Genomic DNA, 22,247 nt, shown 5'->3' with positions numbered 1-22,247 from the left:
GAGTTCACATATACACATGATTACTGGAGTTTACATGTACACATGATTACTGGAGTTTACATGTACACATGATTACTGGAGTTTACATGTACACATGATTACTGGAGTTTACATATACAAATGTTTACTGGAGTTTACATATACAAATGATTACTGGAGTTTACATATACACATGATTACTGGAGTTTACATGTACACATGATTACTGGAGTTTACATGTACACATGATTACTGGAGTTTACATATACACATGATTATTGGAGTTTACATGTACAAATGATTACTGGAGTTTACATATACACATGATTACTGGAGTTTACATGTACACATGATTACTGGAGTTTACATGTACACATGATTACTGGAGTTTACATATACACATGATTACTGGAGTTTACATATACAAATGTTTACTGGAGTTTACATATACAAATGATTACTGGAGTTTACATATACAAATGATTACTGGAGTTCACATATACACATGATTACTGGAGTTCACATATACACATGATTACTGGAGTTCACATATTCTCATGATTACTGGAGTTTACATGTACACATGATTACTGGAGTTTACATGTACACATGATTACTGGAGTTTACATATACAAATGTTTACTGGAGTTTACATATACAAATGATTACTGGAGTTTACATATACACATGATTACTGGAGTTCACATATACACATGATTACTGGAGTTCACATATACACATGATTACTGGAGTTCACATATTCTCATGATTACTGGAGTTTACATGTACACATGATTACTGGAGTTTACATGTACACATGATTACTGGAGTTTACATGTACACATGATTACTGGAGTTTACATATAGAAATGTTTACTGGAGTTTACATATACAAATGTTTACTGGAGTTTACATATACAAATGTTTACTGGAGTTCACATATACACATGATTACTGGAGTTTACATGTACACATGATTACTGGAGTTTACATGTACACATGATTACTGGAGTTTACATGTACACATGATTACTGGAGTTTACATATACAAATGTTTACTGGAGTTTACATATACAAATGTTTACTGGAGTTTACATATACAAATGTTTACTGGAGTTTACATATACAAATGTTTACTGGAGTTTACATATACAAATGTTTACTGGAGTTTACATATACAAATGATTACTGGAGTTTACATATACAAATGATTACTGGAGTTCACATATACACATGATTACTGGAGTTCACATATTCTCATGATTACTGGAGTTTACATGTACACATGATTACTGGAGTTTACATGTACACATGATTACTGGAGTTTACATATACACATGATTACTGGAGTTTACATGTACAAATGATTACTGGAGTTTACATATACACATGATTACTGGAGTTTACATATACACATGATTACTGGAGCTTACATATACACATGATTACTGGAGTTTACATATACACATGATTACTGGAGCTTACATATACACATGATTACTGGAGCTTACATGTACACATGATTACTGGAGCTTTACATATACACATGATTACTGGAGTTTACATATACACATGATTACTGGAGCTTACATATACACATGATTACTGGAGTTTACATATACACATGATTACTGGAGCTTACATATACACATGATTACTGGAGCTTACATGTACACATGATTACTGGAGCTTTACATATACACATGATTACTGGAGTTTACATATACAAATGATTACTGGAGTTTACATGTACACATGATTACTGGAGTTTATATGTACACATGATTACTGGAGCTTTACATGTACACATGATTACTGGAGCTTTACATATACACATGATTACTGGAGTTTACATATACAAATGATTACTGGAGTTTACATGTACAAATGATTACTGGCGTTTTACATATACACATGATTACTGGCGTTTTACATATACACATGCTTACTGGAGTTTACATGCACAAATGATTACTGGAGTTTACATGTACACATGATTACTGGAGTTTACATGCACAAATGATTACTGGAGTTTACATATACAAATGATTACTGGAGTTTACATATACAAATGATTACTGGAGTTTACATATACAAATGATTACTGGAGTTTACATATACAAATGATTACTGGAGTTTACATATACACATGATTACTGGAGTTTACATATACACATGATTACTGGAGTTTACATGTACACATGATTACTGGAGTTTACATGTACACATGATTACTGGAGTTTACATGTACACATGATTACTGGAGTTTACATGTACACATGTTTACTGGAGTTTACATGTACAAATGTTTACTGGAGTTTACATGTACACATGATTACTGGAGTTTACATATACACATGATTACTGGAGTTTACATGTACAAATGTTTACTGGAGTTTACATATACACATGATTACTGGAGTTCACATATACACATGATTACTGGAATTCACATATTCTCATGATTACTGGAGTTTACATGTACACATGATTACTGGAGTTTACATGTACACATGATTACTGGAGCTTACATGTACACATGATTACTGGAGCTTTACATATACACATGATTACTGGAGTTTACATGTACAAATGATTACTGGAGTTTACATGTACACATGATTACTGGAGTTTATATGTACACATGATTACTGGAGCTTTACATATACACATGATTACTGGAGTTTACATATACACATGATTACTGGAGTTTACATATACACATGATTACTGGAGCTTACATGTACACATGATCACTGGAGTTTACATGTACACATGATTACTGGAGTTTTACATATACACATGATTACTGGCGTTTTACATATACACATGATTACTGGAGTTTACATGCACAAATGATTACTGGAGTTTACATATACAAATGATTACTGGAGTTTACATATACAAATGATTACTGGAGTTTACATATACACATGATTACTGGAGTTTACATGTACAAATGATTACTGGAGTTTACATGTACAAATGATTACTGGAGTTTACATATACAAATGATTACTGGAGTTTACATGTACACATGATTACTGGAGTTTACATATACACATGATTACTGGAGTTTACATATACAAATGATTACTGGAGTTTACATATACAAATGATTACTGGAGTTTACATATACACATGATTACTGGAGTTTACATATACACATGATTACTGGAGTTTACATATACAAATGATTACTGGAGTTTACATATACAAATGATTACTGGAGTTCACATATACACATGATTACTGGAGTTTACATATACAAATGTTTACTGGAGTTTACATATACAAATGATTACTGGAGTTCACATATACACATGATTACTGGAGTTTACATATTCTCATGATTACTGGAGTTTACATGTACACATGATTACTGGAGTTTAAATGTACAAATGATTACTGGAGCTTACATGTACAAATGATTACTGGAGCTTACATGTACACATGATTACTGGAGCTTACATGTACACATGATTACTGGAGCTTAAATGTACAAATGATTACTGGAGCTTACATGTACAAATGATTACTGGAGCTTACATATACAAATGATTATGTGTTTAAATGGATAAGAGACCCCAAATTTTCTTTCAGGATTCAGACTGAGCGTACAATTTTAAGCAACTTCCTAGTTTACTTCTATTATTAAACTGCCTTTATTCTCTTAGTATCCTTCATTGAAGGAACAGCAATGCAATACTGGGAGCTAGCTGAACACATTGGGTGGGCCATTGTCACAAGACATATGTGCAGCCATCAATCAGCAGCTAGATTACAAAAATATTTTAAAGGAATAATGCTTTAAAAAATTGAAATGTTAAGAGTTTATTTTTTTCAAGTCACAAAATGCAAAGTTGATGAACAGAAGAAAAATTAAAATCAAATCAATAGTTGTGCGACCGCATCAATTCTTTTAGGTAAACTTGCACACAGTTTTTTAAGGAACTCTGCAGGTTCTTTGGTGGATTTAGGCAGCCTCAGATGCTTTTGTCTGCCCATGTAATCCCAGGCAGGCTCAGTAATGTTATAATCAGGGATCCTTGTTGTTTTTATGCTGAAGACTTTCCATTATCTGAACAATCTCCTTTCTCATTCATTATGTCATCATATGAAGCAGAAGGTGATTGTTTTTGGGGGGTAATGTAAATCCATTTAGTTCTTTATATCAATTGAAGTGTGTTAACAAAACCTTTTTTTCTGTATTCACCCAAAAGGTGTTTTTTGCTGCAATTTATTGGCAGATTTTAGCTGCCCAGTTACTTCTGTATCACAACTCTTCTGATCTTAAATAAGCTTCACATTTTAGTAAATAAATGAAAGCCATTACCAGATGTGTGCTTGCACTTACCATTGTCAAGTTCAACTTGTGGTTGACCATGCTGTTCATATATTTGCCTTTTTATCTTCAGTGTCCAGGCTCCACAATTCACAGGTTGTACCCCCTGGAAGGGAGTCTAACTTTAAGTGTGCTGAGTTATGCAGTTTTCTGCTGCTGTTGTTGAGCATTGCACCTGTTATTAGCCTTCCTAATCCTTCTTCCAGAGATTCACTATCATTAGCGTTATCATTTGCACTCAATGGAGAGTTGGCTTTTTACAATTTTTTGTTAAAAAGGAAATATTATTTATTGAAGTATCCAAATATAATTTTAATGAAAAATAGGAAATAAGAAGAGAAAACAAGGGGGAGAAATGTGTTTACAGGATATGGAGTCACCAAGAGAAACCTCTTCAGGATGAGCAATGAATTGAAGTTACAATATCTGAGCCCACCAAGGGAGACGGAGATGCTAAATAGTTCTAAAAGCCATGTGGAGGCTCACATGGAAGAATAAAGACAAGTGGAAGGGTGAACAATATTCTGAAGAAGAATGAAGCTACAATGAAAATGGCATAGATAGAGCCAATGGATAAGCAGCTATAACACTTAGCAGCTATAACACTTAAGTTATTTTCTGAAATTGTCTGAAAAAACTCCAGGAGAAGAAAAAAAAACATTTCTATCATGAACAACTCTAGGCAGAGTAAAGGAACCTGTAAATAAATATGTGAGTGGGGGGGGGGGGGGGGAATGAAGGATCCCACAGATATGCAAATGAACACATTTAAAGTCACAATGGGGCAATGAGAATCATGCATTGACAACCGTGCTTAATCTTGTGCAGGTTGGGGGGGCCATAATAATGAGTGAAAATGAAGGTGATGGAAAACTTCCAAGGCATGGTCAGTACAACTATAAAGTCTCTCTGGGGACCATCAGTTCTGCAGCTGCATAAAGCCATAATGAAGTTTTAGTTTAATACCATGACATCTGATGGAGTGTTCCAGTGCACAGAGAGAGATTGCACACCTCAGAAGGGTAAAGGGGCCATTCTATGTGTCCCAAAAATTCTAATCCACCACCTTCATAATGTCCAACCTTGGGGTCTGGTTAGTAAAGGGCTGGAATATGTAGCTTCACCTAGGTCAGGAAATATTACAATGTAACTTCCATGGTAAGGATAACCAAGCGGAGCTTCCTTGGCTTTGTTGTGAAAGGCGGTTGTTGGCTTTTTTTTTGGGAAAAGACCAAAAAGGGGCACCTTAAAAGATAAGGGCAAGGTAGAAGGGATGCTGGTGGGGAAAAGATAATCCCCCATGAGAGTGAAAGGGCCATTAAAATGTCATAAATCTCCCCATCAAACAATGTCTGACATAATTACGTTACTCACCAGGAGTTGCTGATGCACTTAAATTAACTAATTCAGTGGATAGAACCAATTTTAACCACTAAGCAATAAGTGCTGCCCACTAGCTAGTGCAGGACATCATAACAGCTCTTGAGTGTGAGCAACCTGCTCTGCTGATCTTTTGTGACATATTTGGTTAAGGGACAATGATAAAAGTGCCAGAATACTGGCACTAGGACCCTGTGATCCTGGACTGAGCTAAGTGTAACAGTTCGTTGCTACTCCTAAAAAAGATAATTAAACAAAAAGGTGAATTAAAAGGTTTAGGTTTAATGAGCAATCTTTCCTAGTCTAAGTAGTAAGTAATTAAAACATAACTTTTAATAATATGAAATAAAAATGAGGATACAGGCTCTATATAGTAAATGGGACCCCACCAACCAAAACTATAATAAAGTGAAAAAAATTAATTAAAAACGCATGCATTCACCCCCCTGGCCGATAGCTGCAGACATCGGCATCAGGTGTCAGGGGTGTTTGTGACATCACAAACAGGGGGCGTAGTGTATAAACAACTTCTGACAGATAACATGTGTTACCTCATCCGGATCTATATGCGTACTACGTAATTCTTATAAGACTATATTACGCTGGTGAAACGAAAAGACCCGGATTAGCAGTGTACTTCTGAGTAATACACTCCCCACTCATAACACATCCGGCTTCCTCTAATTTATCCGTGAGAATACACGGCTAACATGAAGGCATGCGTGATGTATATTATGATGGGGATGGGAATGCATTGTAAAGTCTGGTTTAACTTTATTACCCATTGTTTGGGCAATCGTCGCAATAGAATGGAGTGAACTAACATCACAAAGTAGGCGTATCAAGTAAACAACAGTCAAACAGACCTTGTATGTTAAACAGCTCTTATTATGTGAATGACAGTCTTGTTGCGATTACGTACTACCTAAGTATGCCTTGATAATCCTAATAAAGTGTTACGAGAAATCAGAAGGACATAGTCTACTGTGGTAAACGCTTTTCATGTCAGTCCAACATTAGCCCTCATACAGTGCTTACAAATTCGCTTCTGACAGACTAAACTAATTTATATATTCGCCTAAATGATGATGTCAATAGGGGTTGACATTAGGAGTGGATCAGTGTATAGCCTTCATGATAATGACAATGTGGTCAATATACATACTTATTTTAAAATGGCATGTGTGTAAAAGACCCTATAGCAATTATATATATTTGGTAAGGGGTCTTGTATGTGACATAAAGAGAGTTTTGGGACAGGTAAGAAAATGCCACCTCTGCATTACAACTGAGGGTCCTGTCTGTAGGTTATTAGCTTCCTAATAAGAACAGGGAGGAGCCATCATTACTTCGTATAATCCTCACAATGGAGCATAACTACTTGCATGTAAGGGTATCATCAATATGCATTTATTAAGTTACCAGTGTGACGACTCGTTAACACGTAACATCTCGACTGATCTATTTCAGGTTCAGGACCTTGTGTTCAATCTGCACATGATTCTTTCAGACACGGTAAAAATGAAAGAACACCAAGAAGACCCAGAAATGCTGATTGACCTAATGTACAGGTAATGTCTCTGTTTGTTACTCAGAAGGATATTTATTATTTTATTTTTAGAGAATTTACTATTGTGTTATGAGTGTCACACGAAACCTTTAGTACCTTATTTTGATTAAAAAGTCAATCATTGGGCCCTATTTATCAAATGCTGGGCGATAAGGTTTGCCTGCTGGGAAATCACCCGGTATCTGCTGCCCACGGTAAATTCTCTTGCAGCCGCGCCTCCTCCTCTCACACAAATTGTACAGCAGCGGAGGGTTAATTTAGACCAGAGCTCCTAAAGAGGAGGAAGTTGTATTTTCAAGCCCTAATAGGGATTAAAACCCCTCCTGCTTTTGTGTAAATTTGTTCTCTGACCCAAACTCTCTAAGCAGGTGAAAAAAACACAATATCTGTGATCGAGGTTTTAAAAATGCAGCAGATTATCTAAATGAATTAGAAATGGTTTCATGCAAGAGGACAGGTGAGTCGGTTATTGTGCAGTAATGAACCTAAGCAGGAACTGAAATAAAATGAGTCCTGTTTTAGGTGCATAAGAACTGTAGTTTAACCATATTTTAGTATTGTGATTATCCTACAGTAGATTAACCCTTTTTTTACTCCCCCAGATCCCCAAGACTTATACCGTTGGAAAGGTTAAGCGATTACCTTTCTAACGGGGGGTCTTGGGGGTTTGTAGCTGCTTAGATGCCTGAGATAGAGGCTTCTAAGCAGCATGCCCCCTTCCCCTATACTTTGTATTGTCAATTTTAAATAAAGTTGCACGGTGTTGTCATCACGTCATTGCGCGTGACGTCACCGCACGTAACAGGAAGCCCTATACAGGCCTGATCACGGGGTTGGGAGTCGGTAGGAGCCCCCAGATTGCAAAAAAATGTGGTTGAGTGCCAGCGATGGCTCTGAGCCGTCGTTAGCACTCAATTAAAGGGATATGGAACCCAACAAATTTCTTTTGTGATTCTGACAGAGCAAATTGTTTTTAAAAAGTTTACTATTTACTTCTGTTATCAAATTTGCTTTGTTCCCATGATATTCTTTGTTAAAGAGATACGTAGGTAGGTGTATGGAGCATGAGCGGAAATAGCGCTGTCATCTAGTGCTCTTGCTAATGGATAACATTCTTCCTAAACAACTGCCATATAGTGCCCTAGACATGTGCTCGCTCCTAAACTTACATTCCTGCTTTCAACAAAAGATACTAAGAGAATGAAGAAAATGTGATAATAGAAATAAATTAGAAAGTTGTTTAAAATTGCTGCTCTATCTGAATGATGAAAGACAAGTTTCACATTTCACTTATATATAAATAAACACCGGATAAACTGATTTGTTCGTGCTTTCTCCCTTACAGGATTGCAAAAGGATATCAGACCTCACCTGATCTGCGTTTAACGTGGCTGCAAAACATGGCTGGGAAGCACTCTGAGAGGAGCAATCACGCAGAATCTGCGCAATGTCTTGTTCACTCTGCAGCTCTCGTGGCAGAATATTTAAGCATGTTAGAGGATCGTAAATACCTTCCAGTAGGCTGTGTGACCTTTCAGGTATTAATAATGCAGAAACGCAGTTGAATAAGCAAATTCTCGTACAGTAGAAGATGCTCAGGTACTTAACCCCTTAAGGACTGGGTATTTCAGACTAAAACTTCCCCAAAACACCAAAGCATTTAAATCATTTTTGCCTTCACTCCATTTAAACAGAAATAGAGCCTTGTTTGTTTGTTTTATTTACTTATCAAAACTATATATCTTTTTTTTTAGTAGACAACCCAAAGTATTGATCTAGGCCCATTTTTATATATTTCATGCCACTATTTTACCTCCAAATACAAACATATAAAAAAAATAGTTAACTTTAGGTTTCTCACTGAAATTATTTATATACCGCTTGTGCAATAATTGCACAAATGGTTGTAAAAGCTTCTCTGGGGTCCCCTTTGTTCAGAAATAGCAGACATATATGGCTTTGGCATTGCTTTTTGGTAATTAGAAGGCCGCTCATTGCAGATGCGCACCACACATTTATTATTTCCAGCAGTGAGGGGGTTAATCAGGTAGCTTTTAAGGTTAATTTTAGCTTTAGTGTAGAGATTATCCTCCCACCTGACACTTCCCACCCCCTGATCCCTACCTGATCCCTCTCAAACAGCTCTCTTCCCTCTCTCACCCCCATCTTAAGTACTGGCAAGACAGTCTGCCAGTATGCAGTTTTAGAACTTTTTTTTTTTTATTATTATTATTAGTTTTATTATTATTTTCTTCAATGTAGGATTACCCCCTTACTTTCCTCCTCTCTAACCCTTCCCTTTCTAACTAATTTCCACCATCTTAAGTACTGGCAGATATCTGCCAGTACCCAGTTTTACATAATTTTTTCTTTTCTGCTTAATAAAAAACAAAATTCTGTAGTGTAGCTGCCCCCCTCCTCATTTACCCCACCTCCCCTTCCAAGATTTTTTTCCTACCCTCTAATCCCCCTCTCCACTCTAGGACTCCCTCCTCCCGCTCCCTGCCACTCTAAGCATTTATTTTTTCTGCAGTGTTGCGGTCCCACCTGTTCCTGCCCCTACCTCCACCCACCTGCCTCCCTCCAAACCCTCCCACACCACCAATGATCAGCACCACCGCTACCCGATGCAGAGAGGGGCACAGAGTGTCTCTCTCTGCATTGGTAACTCTGCAACTCTATTTCTGCACTGCCACACTGCAGAAATAGCACAATCTCGATACGGTTCGCAAAATCGCGGCAGAGAGAGGCCCAGGACAGCAGCGTTGTACAGGGTACGGCGCTGATCTCTGTAATTTAGTTTCCTCCAAGAGGTCAACAAGAGTTTGATATGAAAAATCAACTTGCTTAGCGCCAATTACTTTATTTATGCCAAACTAGACTAAAGTGATGGTAAAGTTTTCAATTTGTATAATCAGGTCCAGAATGGAAACAATGTGTTAGGTGGACTTTAATTCATCCTTTTTATTGAAGATTCGCTATAATTTACTGTTTACTACAGTTTCTCAGCTGTAATATCCAACATTTATAATGTCCCCTCAGAACATTTCTTCAAATGTTTTGGAAGAGTCTGCAGTGTCTGACGACGTTGTATCACCTGATGAAGAAGGCATCTGCTCTGGAAAGTATTTTACAGAGGCTGGTCTTGTGGGACTGTTGGAGCAGGCCGCAGCATCTTTCTCAATGGTAAGTCATTTAATATGTCCTTTATTTTTGTTTTTCAACATTTATACAAATGTTATGTCATTTTCAATGTAACACGTGAAATAGATTTCTTATAGTGTTCAAGACTTTCTTATATAGAATTTTTTTGTATGAAATAGCTGTTTGTTTACTTTTCTCTTGCAAGGTGTATCCAGTCCACGGATTCATCCTTACTTGTGGGACCTTCCCATTCCCTACAGGAAGTGGCAAAGAGAGCACACAGCAGAGCTGTCCATACAGCCCCCCCCCCTAGCTCCACCCCCCAGTCATTCTCTTTGCCGCTCTAGCAGTAGGGCATCTCCACGGGAGGGTAAAGTGAATGTGGTGTTAGATTTGTAGTTTTATATCTTCAATCAAGAGTTTGTTATTTTTAAATGGTACCGGTTTGTACTTTTTACTCTCTGGCAGAAAAGGGATGAAGATTTCTGCTGAGAGGAAAACGATTTTAGCATGTTGTAACTAAAATCCACTGCTGTTCCCACCCAGGACTGATGAGTACCAGAAAACTTCAGTTGGGGGGAACAGTTTGCAGGCTTAACTGCATTAAGGTATGTTTCAGTCATCTTTTTTCTAGTCAAGACACGATAATGCTAGAAGACTGACAGGAATCCCCATGAGGGAAGGGTAAGCCATTTTCTGAGACTTGTTATAAAAGGGCTTATTTAACAGGGCTCAATAGGCTGGTGGACACTGGGAAAGGGCAATTGATTATTTTATTTAGCAAATACTCTTTGGTAGACACTTTTAAACACCTTTGGTGTGGTTATTAAGGTTTTTTTTATCCACATGGCATATATTTAGTCAACTAAGTGTGACTTTGAGGGCCTCACAACTCCGGAGTGGAGTGGGAGGGGCCCTAATTTTGCGCCTCTGTTGCGCAGTTAATTTCTCCAGACAGTTCATGCTGCTTCACATGGAGGGTCCAGAGACTGCTTGAGGGACTCACAGAAGCTGTTTTTCCCCTAAACTAATCCATAAGGGAAGGTAGGGCCACAGCAGACTTCTGTGGCAAGGTGCTGTAGTTTTGAAACCGGTTGTGGGCTTTAGAAGGTTTGGGCATTAAGGGGTTAATCAGGTTGAAACTTGGTGTGCAATCATATCGAAGCATTAGGCACATACTGTGAAAATTTCAAAAGATTTGGTGCATTTTTCACTGTTTTGTAAAATTGTGTGCGCTTTTTATTTCTTAAAGGCACAGTACGGTTTTTTTCAAATTGTGTTTTTTATTTGATTAAAGTGTTTTCCAAGCCTGTTTGCATATAATACTAATCTGTTTAACATGTCTGACACTAAGGAAAAGCCTTGCTCTATGTGTTCAGTAGCCATGGTGGAACCCCCACTCAAAATGTGTCTCAAGTGCACTAATGTGTCTCTACAATTTAAAGATCATATTGTGTCACTTAAAAATGTAGCCCAAGATGATTCTATGATGGAAGGTAATGAAGATAGTCCACCTTCCTCTCCCCAAGTGTCACCACCAGTTACGCCAGCGCAAGCAATACCTAGTACCTCTAGTGCATTGGCACCTATTACATTGCAACAACTACCGACAGTTTTGGATAATTCCCTTGCGGCCTTTCTATCCAAACTGCCAGTTTTTCCTACAAAGCGAGATAGCTCTGTTTTAAGAACAGATTATGAGCAGTCGGAAGCTTTGGGAGGTTTATCTGACGTACCCTCACAACACTCTGATGTAGGGGCGAGGGATGTGATGTCTGAGGGAGAAATTTCTGACTCAGGAAAGGTTTCTCAACGGGCAGATTCAGATTCATTAGCTTTTAAATTTAAGTTGGAACACCTCCGCGTATTGCTTAGGGAGGTTCTATCCACTCTGGATGATTGTGACCCTATGGTGGTTCCAGAGAAATTGTGTAAAATGGACAAATACCTAGAGGTCCCTGTATACACTGATGCGTTTCCGATCCCTTAAAGGGTTGCGGATATTGTTACCAGGGAGTGGGAAAGACCAGGTGTCCCTTTTGTTCCCCCTCCTATTTTTAAGAAAATGTTCCCCATTACTGACCCCAGGCGGGACTCGTAGCAGACGGTCCCTAAGGTAGAGGGAGCAGTTTCTACGCTGGCTAAGCGCACAACCATTCCAATTGAAGACAGTTGTGCTTTTAAAGATCCTATGGATAAAAAATTAGAAGGTTTACTAAAGAAAATTTTTGTTCAACAAGGGTTCCTTCTACAACCGATCGCCTGCATTATTCCTGTAACTACTGCAGCGGCTTTCTGGTTTGAGGCGCTGGAGGAGTCGCTCCAGAGGGAGACCTCATATGACGAAATTATGGATAGAATTAAAGCTTTAAAACTGGCTAATTCTTTTATCACAGATGCTGCGTTGCAATTAGCTAAGTTAGCGGCAAATTCAGGTTTCGCCATTATGGAGCGCAGAGCGCTTTGGCTCAAGTCATGGTCGGCCGATGTGTCGTCCAAAACAAAATTACTAAATATCCCTTTCAAGGGAAAGACCCTTTTCGGGCCCGAGTTGAAAGAGATTATTTCGGATATCACCGGGGGAAAGGGCCATGCTCTCCCGCAAGATAGGCCTTTTAAGGCTAAAAACAAGGCTAATTTTCGTTCCTTTCACAACTTCAGGAGCGGTCCTGCTTCAACCTCTGCAACCTCAAAGCAAGAGAGTAACGCTTCACAGCCCAAGGCAACCTGGAAGCCTTTGCAGGGCTGGAACAAGGGTAAAGAGGCCAAGAAGCCTGCAGCTGCTACTAAGACAGCATGAAGGGGTAGCCCCCGATCCGGGACCGGATCTGGTAGGGGGCAGACTCTCTCTCTTCGCTCAGGCTTGGGCAAGAGATGTTCACGATCCCTGGGCATTAGAGATTGTTACTCAGGGATATCTTCTAGAATTCAAGGACTCCCCTCCAAGGGGAAGATTCCACATTTCTCATCTGTCTTCAGACCAGACAAAGAAAGAGGCGTTCTTACGCTGTGTAGAAGATCTACTCAAGATGGCCGTGATATATCCAGTTCCAATTACAGAACAAGGACTGGGTTTTTACTCAAACCTGTTTGTGGTTCCCAAAAAGGAAGGAACTTTCAGGCCAATCCTGGATCTAAAAATTCTAAACAAATTCCTCAGAGTTCCATCATTCAAGATGGAGACCATTCGGACAATCTTACCTATGATCCAGGAAGGTCAATATATGACTACCGTGGATCTAAAGGATGCGTACCTACATATTCCTATCCACAAAGATCATCATCATCATCATAAGGTTCGCCTTTCTGAACAAGCATTACCAGTTTGTGGCCCTTCCCTTCGGGTTGGCCACCACTCCCAGAATTTTCACAAAAGTGCTAGGGTCCCTTCTGGCGGTACTAAGACCGCGGGGCGTTGCAGTAGCACCTTATTTGGACGACATCTTAATACAGGCGTTGTCTTTTCCCAGAGCCAAGGCTCATACGGAGATTGTTCTGGCCTTTCTAAGGTCTCACAGGTGGAAGGTGAACACAGAAAAAAGTTCTCTGTCCCCGCTCGCAAGGGTTCCCTTCCTGGGAACATTAATAGACTCGGTAGAAATGAAAATATTTCTGACGGAGGTCAGAAAATTAAAGCTTTTAACTACTTGCCGAGTTCTTCATTCCATTCCTCGGCCATCTGTAGCTCAGTGCATGGAGGTAATCGGATTAATGGTAGCGGCAATAGACGTAGTCCCTTTTGCTCGAATACATCTAAGACCACTGCAACTGTGCATGCTCAAACAGTGGAATGGAGATTATGCAGATTTGTCTCCTCAAATACAACTGGACCAGAAAACCAGAGATTCTCTTCTCTGGTGGTTGTCTCAGGATCACCTGTCTCAGGGAATGTGCTTCCGCAGACCGGAATGGATCATTGTAACGACCGACGCCAGTCTGTTAGGCTGGGGCGCGGTCTGGGACTCCCTGAAAGCTCAGGGCCTATGGTCTCGGGAAGAGTCTCTACTCCCGATAAACATTTTGGAACTGAGAGCAATATTCAACACGCTCCAGGCATGGCCTCAACTAGCGGCGGCCAAATTCATCAGATTTCAGTCGGACAACATCACGACTGTAGCGTACATCAATCATCAGGGGGGAACAAAGAGTTCCCTAGCGATGAAGGAAGTAACCAAAATAATCAGGTGGGCGGAGGATCACTCCTGCCATCTATCTGCAATTCATATCCCAGGAGTAGACAACTGGGAGGCGGATTTTCTAAGTTGTCGGACTTTTCACCCGGGGGAGTGGGAACTCCATCCGGAGGTTTTTGCTCAGCTGACCCAGCTATGGGGCATTCCAGAATTGGATCTGATGGCGTCCCGTCAGAACTCCAAACTTCCTCTCTACGGATCCAGGTCCAGGGACCCCAAGGCGGCATTGATAGATGCTCTAGTAGCGCCTTGGTCCTTCAATCTGGCTTATGTCTTTCCACCGTTTCCCCTTCTCCCTCGTCTGGTAGCCAGAATCAAGCAGGAGAAGGCTTCGGTAATTCTGATAGCGCCTGCGTGGCCACGCAGGACTTGGTATGCACACCTAGTGGACATGTCATCTGTCCCCCCATGGACACTGCCAATGAGGCAGGATCTTCTAATACAAGGTCCATTCAAGCATCCAAATCTAGTTTCTCTGCGGCTGACTGCTTGGAGATTGAACACTTAATTCTAGCTAAGCGTGGTTTCTCTGAATCAGTTATAGATACTCTGATTCAAGCTAGAAAGCCTTTCACCAGGAAAATTTACCATAAGATATGGCGGAAATATCTTTGTTGGTGTGAATCCAAGGGTTACTCGTGGAGTAAGATTAGGATTCCAAGGATATTGTCTTTTCTCCAAGAAGGATTGGAGAAAGGTTTGTCAACTAGTTCCTTAAAGGGACAGATATCTGCTCTGTCTATTCTTTTACACAAGCGTCTGAAGGAGGTACCAGACGTTCAAGCATTTGCTCAGGCTTTAGTCAGAATCAAGCCTGTCTATAAACCAGTTGCTCCGCCATGGAGTCTAAATTTAGTTCTTTCAGTTCTTCAAGGGGTTCCGTTTGAACCTTTACATTCCATAGATATTAAGTTATTGTCTTGAAAAGTTTTGTTTTTGGTAGCTATATCGTTCTGCTCGAAGAGTTTCTGAATTGTCTGCTTACAATTCATCTGGTGTTCCATGCAGATAAGGTAGTTTTACGTACCAAACCTGGTTTTCTTCCTAAGGTTGTTTCTAATAAGAATATTAACCAGGAAATCATTGTTCCTTCCCTGTGTCCTAATCCAGCTTCTAAGAAGGAACGGCTTTTACACAATCTTGATGTGGTTCGTGCTTTGAAATTCTATTTACAAGCAACTAAAGATTTCAGACAAACATCATCCTTGTTTGTCGTTTATTCTGGTAAGAGGAGAGGTCAGAAAGCGACTGCTACCTCTCTTTCCTTCTGGCTGAAAAGCATCATCCGATTGGCTTATGAGACTGCTGGGCAGCAGCCTCCTGAACGAATTACAGCTCATTCCACCAGAGCTGTGGCTTCCACATGGGCTTTCAAGAATGAGGCTTCTGTTGAACAGATTTGTAAGGCAGCGACTTGGTCTTCACTGCATACTTTTGCCAAATTTTACAAATTCGATACTTTTGCTTCTTCGGAGGCTATTTTTGGGAGAAAGGTTCTACCACCAGTGGTGCCTTCCGTTTAAGGTCCCGGTCTTGTCCCTCCCTTCATCCGTGTCCTAAAGCTTTGGTATTGGGATCCCACAAGTAAGGATGAATCCGTGGACTCGATACATCTTACAAGAGAAAACATAATTTATGCTTACCTGATAAATTTATTTCTCTTGTGATGTATCGAGTCCACGGCCCGCCCTGTTTTTTAAGACAGGCATATATATTTTTATTTTTAAACTTTCAGTCACCACTGCACCCTATGGTTTCTCCTTTTTCTTCCTAGCCTTCGGTCGAATGACTGGGGGGTGGAGTTAAGGGGGGAGCTATATAGGCAGCTCTGCTGTGGGTGCTCTCTTTGCCACTTCCTGTAGGGGAGGAGAATATCCCACAAGTAAGGATGAATCCGTGGACTCGATACATCACAAGAGAAATAAATTTATCAGGTAAGCATAAATTATGTGTTTTTCCTATTCTCTACTATACGTTCAACTAAGAGAGAGATGGAAGAGGGAGGGATTTAAAGCTCTGATATGGGTTCTTGACCTCCTCCTAGGGACAGGAAATATATCACATATGTTATGGAGGACTGGGGACCATCATCATTCCGAAAGAAGAAAATAATTTATCAGTTAAGCATAAATTTTGTTTTTTAAACCCCTCATGCGTTTTTTCACGTAGTTGATTTACAAGACAAATTTATTGTTCTCCGCTTATCAAGCATCAGACCGTTTGTATTTACTCTGTATCCTTCAGTATCAGATCTTTTATCAAAATAAGGTTGTTTTTAGGAAATCTTCATTTCTCAAAACTAATAAACCCTAAATGTTCCATCATTCTGTTGAAATTCTAAGAACGGTAAGGATTTTTTTTTTCTGCACAAACAAGGTGTGTTTCTAAGTATTATTTGAAAACTATAAAGGATAAAAGGAACACTGATTATGTTTTTGATGTGTTTGTATCGTTTGCACATAGCATTTTATCAAACCTGGGTAAACAGTTTCACTCCCTTTTCTTGCTCCAGTGTGGAATCCACCACTTCAGATACAAATAAATTGTGTATTACAGAGAAAAGATGTCAAATAATTTTATTCAAATTCATAGACCGTTATACCGTATAAAGGTTGAGCCAGACACACTATTTTATAAACTATAGTTTGTGTTTTATAACTTGTTGTTTTCCTGGAATCGGGTTTGGGATCAGGCCTCTTTCTCCTTCCAAATAGGTCCTATTTTGGGAAAAGGGAGATTTTCCAGTCTTATAGAAATCCTCTTCCAAGGGTTATGATGTTCCATATATAAAAGGTTATATGAAATCACTTCAAGTATAAAATAATTGATTCTTTGTAAATATAAATTTCATATCTTTTTCATTGTGAATCTGCAGTGTATGTCAATAAGGGCCCCACCTTGAGGATACAATAAATAACCCTGTTTTCTTGTTTTCGTTCTTTTTACAGGCTGGCATGTATGAAGCTGTAAATGAAGTTTATAAAGTACTTATTCCTATACATGAAGCCAACAGAGATGCAAAGAAACTATCTACTATTCACGGGAAACTTCAGGAGGCCTTTAGCAAGATAGTTCATCAGGTAATAATATTATAAGGTTATTTATTATAATACTATCAGGGCATTTATTTGGTTAGTGTAGTAAAACTGCTGCAAAAGAAGTTATTTTTTTTCCGTTTAATTAAGGCACTTTACTGCTGTTTGTTTTAGGACCGTGTATGAAGCTTTACATCAGCGTTTATATGGGGTATTATAGACATTTATTAGACAAATAACATGAGAGAGAACACAATATTACTGTGCAATATTACAGCTTTAATAAGCTGATATACAGACCACTTTCATTAACTGCTATGTGGAGGTGATAAAGGGACATGGAACCCAAAAGCTTTTTCTTTTGTGATTCAGACAGAACATACAATTAGTTTTCAATTCACTTTTACTATCAGATTTGCTTTGTTCTCATGGTATGTCTGGAGCACTACATGGCAGTAAGTTCTGCTACCATCTAGTGACATTCGCCTTGTTCCTGTGCGGCTATCAGCACCTTCTGTTCTTGAGGGTAAAGGTTAGAAACCTATCCTGTAGTAATATAAATATCATCTGCACAAACGTCACTGAGATCTCACAACAAGAACCTATCCTGTAGTAATATAAATATCATCTGCACAAACGTCACTGAGATCTCACAACAAGAACCTATCCTGTAGTAATATAAATATCATCTGCACAAACGTCACTGAGATCTCACAACAAGAACCTATCCTGTAGTAATATAAATATCATCTGTACAAACGTCACTGAGATCTAACAACACAAACCTATCCTGTAGTAATATAAATATCATCTGTACAAACGTCACTGGGATCTCACAACAAGAACCTATCCTGTAGTAATATAAATATCATCTGTACAAACGTCACTGAGATCTCACAACAAGAACCTATCCTGTAGTAATATAAATATCATCTGTACAAACGTCACTGAGATCTCACAACAAGAACCTATCCTGTAGTAATATAAATATCATCTGCACAAACGTCACTGAGATCTCACAACAAGAACCTATCCTGTAGTAATATAAATATCATCTGTACAAACGTCACTGAGATCTCACAACAAGAACCTATCCTGTAGTAATATAAATATCATCTGCACAAACGTCACTGAGATCTCACAACAAGAACCTATCCTGTAGTAATATAAATATCATCTGCACAAACGTCACTGAGATCTCACAACAAGAACCTATCCTGTAGTAATATAAATATCATCTGTACAAACGTCACTGAGATCTCACAACAAGAACCTATCCTGTAGTAATATAAATATCATCTGTACAAACATCACTGGGATCTCACAACACGAACCTATCCTGTAGTAATATAAATATCATCTGTACAAACGTCACTGAGATCTCGCAACAAGAACCTATCCTGTAGTAATATAAATATCATCTGTACAAACGTCACTGAGATCTCACAACAAGAACCTATCCTGTAGTAATATAAATATCATCTGTACAAACGTCACTGAGATCTCACAACAAGAACCTATCCTGTAGTAATATAAATATCATCTGTACAAACGTCACTGAGATCTCACAACAAGAACCTATCCTGTAGTAATATAAATATCATCTGTACAAACGTCACTGGGATCTCACAACAAGAACCTATCCTGTAGTAATATAAATATCATCTGCACAAACGTCACTGGGATCTCACAACAAGAACCTATCCTGTAGTAATATAAATATCATCTGTACAAACGTCACTGGGATCTCACAACAAGAACCTATCCTGTAGTAATATAAATATCATCTGCACAAACGTCACTGGGATCTCACAACAAGAACCTATCCTGTAGTAATATAAATATCATCTGTACAAACGTCACTGGGATCTCACAACAAGAACCTATCCTGTAGTAATATAAATATCATCTGCACAAACGTCACTGGGATCTCACAACCAGAACCTATCCTGTAGTAATATAAATATCATCTGTACAAACGTCACTGGGATCTCACAACCAGAACCTATCCTGTAGTAATATAAATTTCATCTGTACAAACGTCACTGGGATCTCACAGCAAGAACCTATCCTGTAGTAATATAAATATCATCTGCACAAACGTCACTGGGATCTCACAACAAGAACCTATCCTGTAGTAATATAAATATCATCTGTACAAACGTCACTGGGATCTCACAACAAGAACCTATCCTGTAGTAATATAAATATCATCTGTACAAACGTCACTGGGATCTCACAACAAGAACCTATCCTGTAGTAATATAAATATCATCTGCACAAATGTCACTGGGATCTCATAACAAGAACCTATCCTGTAGTAATATAAATATCATCTGTACAAACGTCACTGGGATCTCACAACAAGAACCTGTCCTGTAGTAATATAAATATCATCTGCACAAACGTCACTGGGATCTCACAGCAAGAACCTATCCTGTAGTAATATAAATATCATCTGTACAAACGTCACTGGGATCTCACAGCAAGAACCTATCCTGTAGTAATATAAATATCATCTGTACAAACGTCACTGGGATCTCACAACAAGAACCTATCCTGTAGTAATATAAATATCATCTGTACAAACGTCACTGGGATCTCACAACAAGAACCTGTCCTGTAGTAATATAAATATCATCTGCACAAACGTCACTGGGATCTCACAGCAAGAACCTATCCTGTAGTAATATAAATATCATCTGTACAAACGTCACTGGGATCTCACAACAAGAACCTATCCTGTAGTAATATAAATATCATCTGTACAAACGTCACTGAGATCTCACAACAAGAACCTATCCTGTAGTAATATAAATATCATCTGTACAAACGTCACTGGGATCTCACAACAAGAACCTATCCTGTAGTAATATAAATATCATCTGCACAAACGTCACTGGGATCTCACAACCAGAACCTATCCTGTAGTAATATAAATATCATCTGCACAAACGTCACTGGGATCTCACAACCAGAACCTATCCTGTAGTAATATAAATATCATCTGTACAAACGTCACTGGGATCTCACAACCAGAACCTATCCTGTAGTAATATAAATATCATCTGTACAAACGTCACTGGGATCTCACAACAAGAACCTATACTGTAGTAATATAAATATCATCTGTACAAACATCACTGGGATCTCACAACAAGAACCTATCCTGTAGTAATATAAATATCATCTGTACAAACGTCACTGAGATCTCGCAACAAGAACCTATCCTGTAGTAATATAAATATCATCTGTACAAACGTCACTGGGATCTCACAACCAGAACCTATCCTGTAGTAATATAAATATCATCTGTACAAACGTCACTGGGATCTCACAACAAGAACCTATCCTGTAGTAATATAAATATCATCTGTACAAACGTCACTGGGATCTCACAACAAGAACCTATCCTGTAGTAATATAAATATCATCTGTACAAACGTCACTGGGATCTCACGACAAGAACCTATCCTGTAGTAATATAAATATCATCTGTACAAACGTCACTGGGATCTCACAACAAGAACCTATCCTGTAGTAATATAAATATCATCTGTACAAACGTCACTGGGATCTCACAGCAAGAATCTATCCTGTAGTAATATAAATATCATCTGTACAAACGTCACTGAGATCTCACAACAAGAACCTATCCTGTAGTAATATAAATATCATCTGTACAAACGTCACTGGGATCTCACAGCAAGAATCTATCCTGTAGTAATATAAATATCATCTGTACAAACGTCACTGAGATCTCACAACAAGAACCTATCCTGTAGTAATATAAATATCATCTGTACAAACGTCACTGAGATCTCACAACAAGAACCTATCCTGTAGTAATATAAATATCATCTGTACAAACGTCACTGGGATCTCACAACAAGAACCTATCCTGTAGTAATATAAATATCATCTGCACAAACGTCACTGAGATCTCACAACAAGAACCTATCCTGTAGTAATATAAATATCATCTGCACAAACGTCACTGGGATCTCACAACAAGAACCTATCCTGTAGTAATATAAATATCATCTGTACAAACGTCACTGGGATCTCACAACAAGAACCTATCCTGTAGTAATATAAATATCATCTGTACAAACGTCACTGAGATCTCACAACAAGAACCTATCCTATAGTTATATAAATATCATCTGCACAAACGTCACTGGGATCTCATAACAAGAACCTATCCTGTAGTAATATAAATATCATCTGTACAAACGTCACTGGGATCTCACAACAAGAACCTATCCTGTAGTAATATAAATATCATCTGCACAAACGTCACTGGGATCTCACAGCAAGAACCTATCCTGTAGTAATATAAATATCATCTGTACAAACGTCACTGAGATCTCACAACAAGAACCTATCCTGTAGTAATATAAATATCATCTGTACAAACGTCACTGGGATCTCACAACAAGAACCTATCCTGCAGTAATATAAATATCATCTGTACAAACGTCACTGGGATCTCACAGCAAGAACCTATCCTGTAGTTATATAAATATCTGTACAAACGTCAGTTGGATCTCACAACAAGAACCTATCCTGTAGTAATATAAATATCATCTGTACAAACG

General features: G+C 38.6%; 1 protein-coding gene across 14 annotated transcripts in view; it reads left to right on the top strand.

The window, feature by feature from the left end:
- The window catches only part of DOCK7 (dedicator of cytokinesis 7), a 695,569-nt gene that overhangs the window by 548,114 nt on the left and 125,208 nt on the right, over positions 1–22,247 (top strand). For all 14 annotated transcript variants that reach the window (XM_053693655.1, XM_053693653.1, XM_053693652.1 and 11 more), the window contains 4 exons: positions 7,175–7,275; positions 8,620–8,812; positions 10,317–10,460; positions 17,560–17,691. In XM_053693655.1, the coding sequence (XP_053549630.1) occupies positions 7,175–7,275; positions 8,620–8,812; positions 10,317–10,460; positions 17,560–17,691 (570 nt within the window). The remainder of the gene's footprint in view (positions 1–7,174; positions 7,276–8,619; positions 8,813–10,316; positions 10,461–17,559; positions 17,692–22,247) is intronic.

The sequence above is a fragment of the Bombina bombina genome, chromosome 10 (genome assembly GCF_027579735.1).
Source record: "Bombina bombina isolate aBomBom1 chromosome 10, aBomBom1.pri, whole genome shotgun sequence".
In the NCBI taxonomy this organism is placed as follows: Eukaryota; Metazoa; Chordata; class Amphibia; order Anura; family Bombinatoridae; genus Bombina; species Bombina bombina.
The sequence above is the reverse complement of the archived record's forward strand: the minus strand, read 5'-3'. Positions and strand labels throughout refer to the sequence as shown.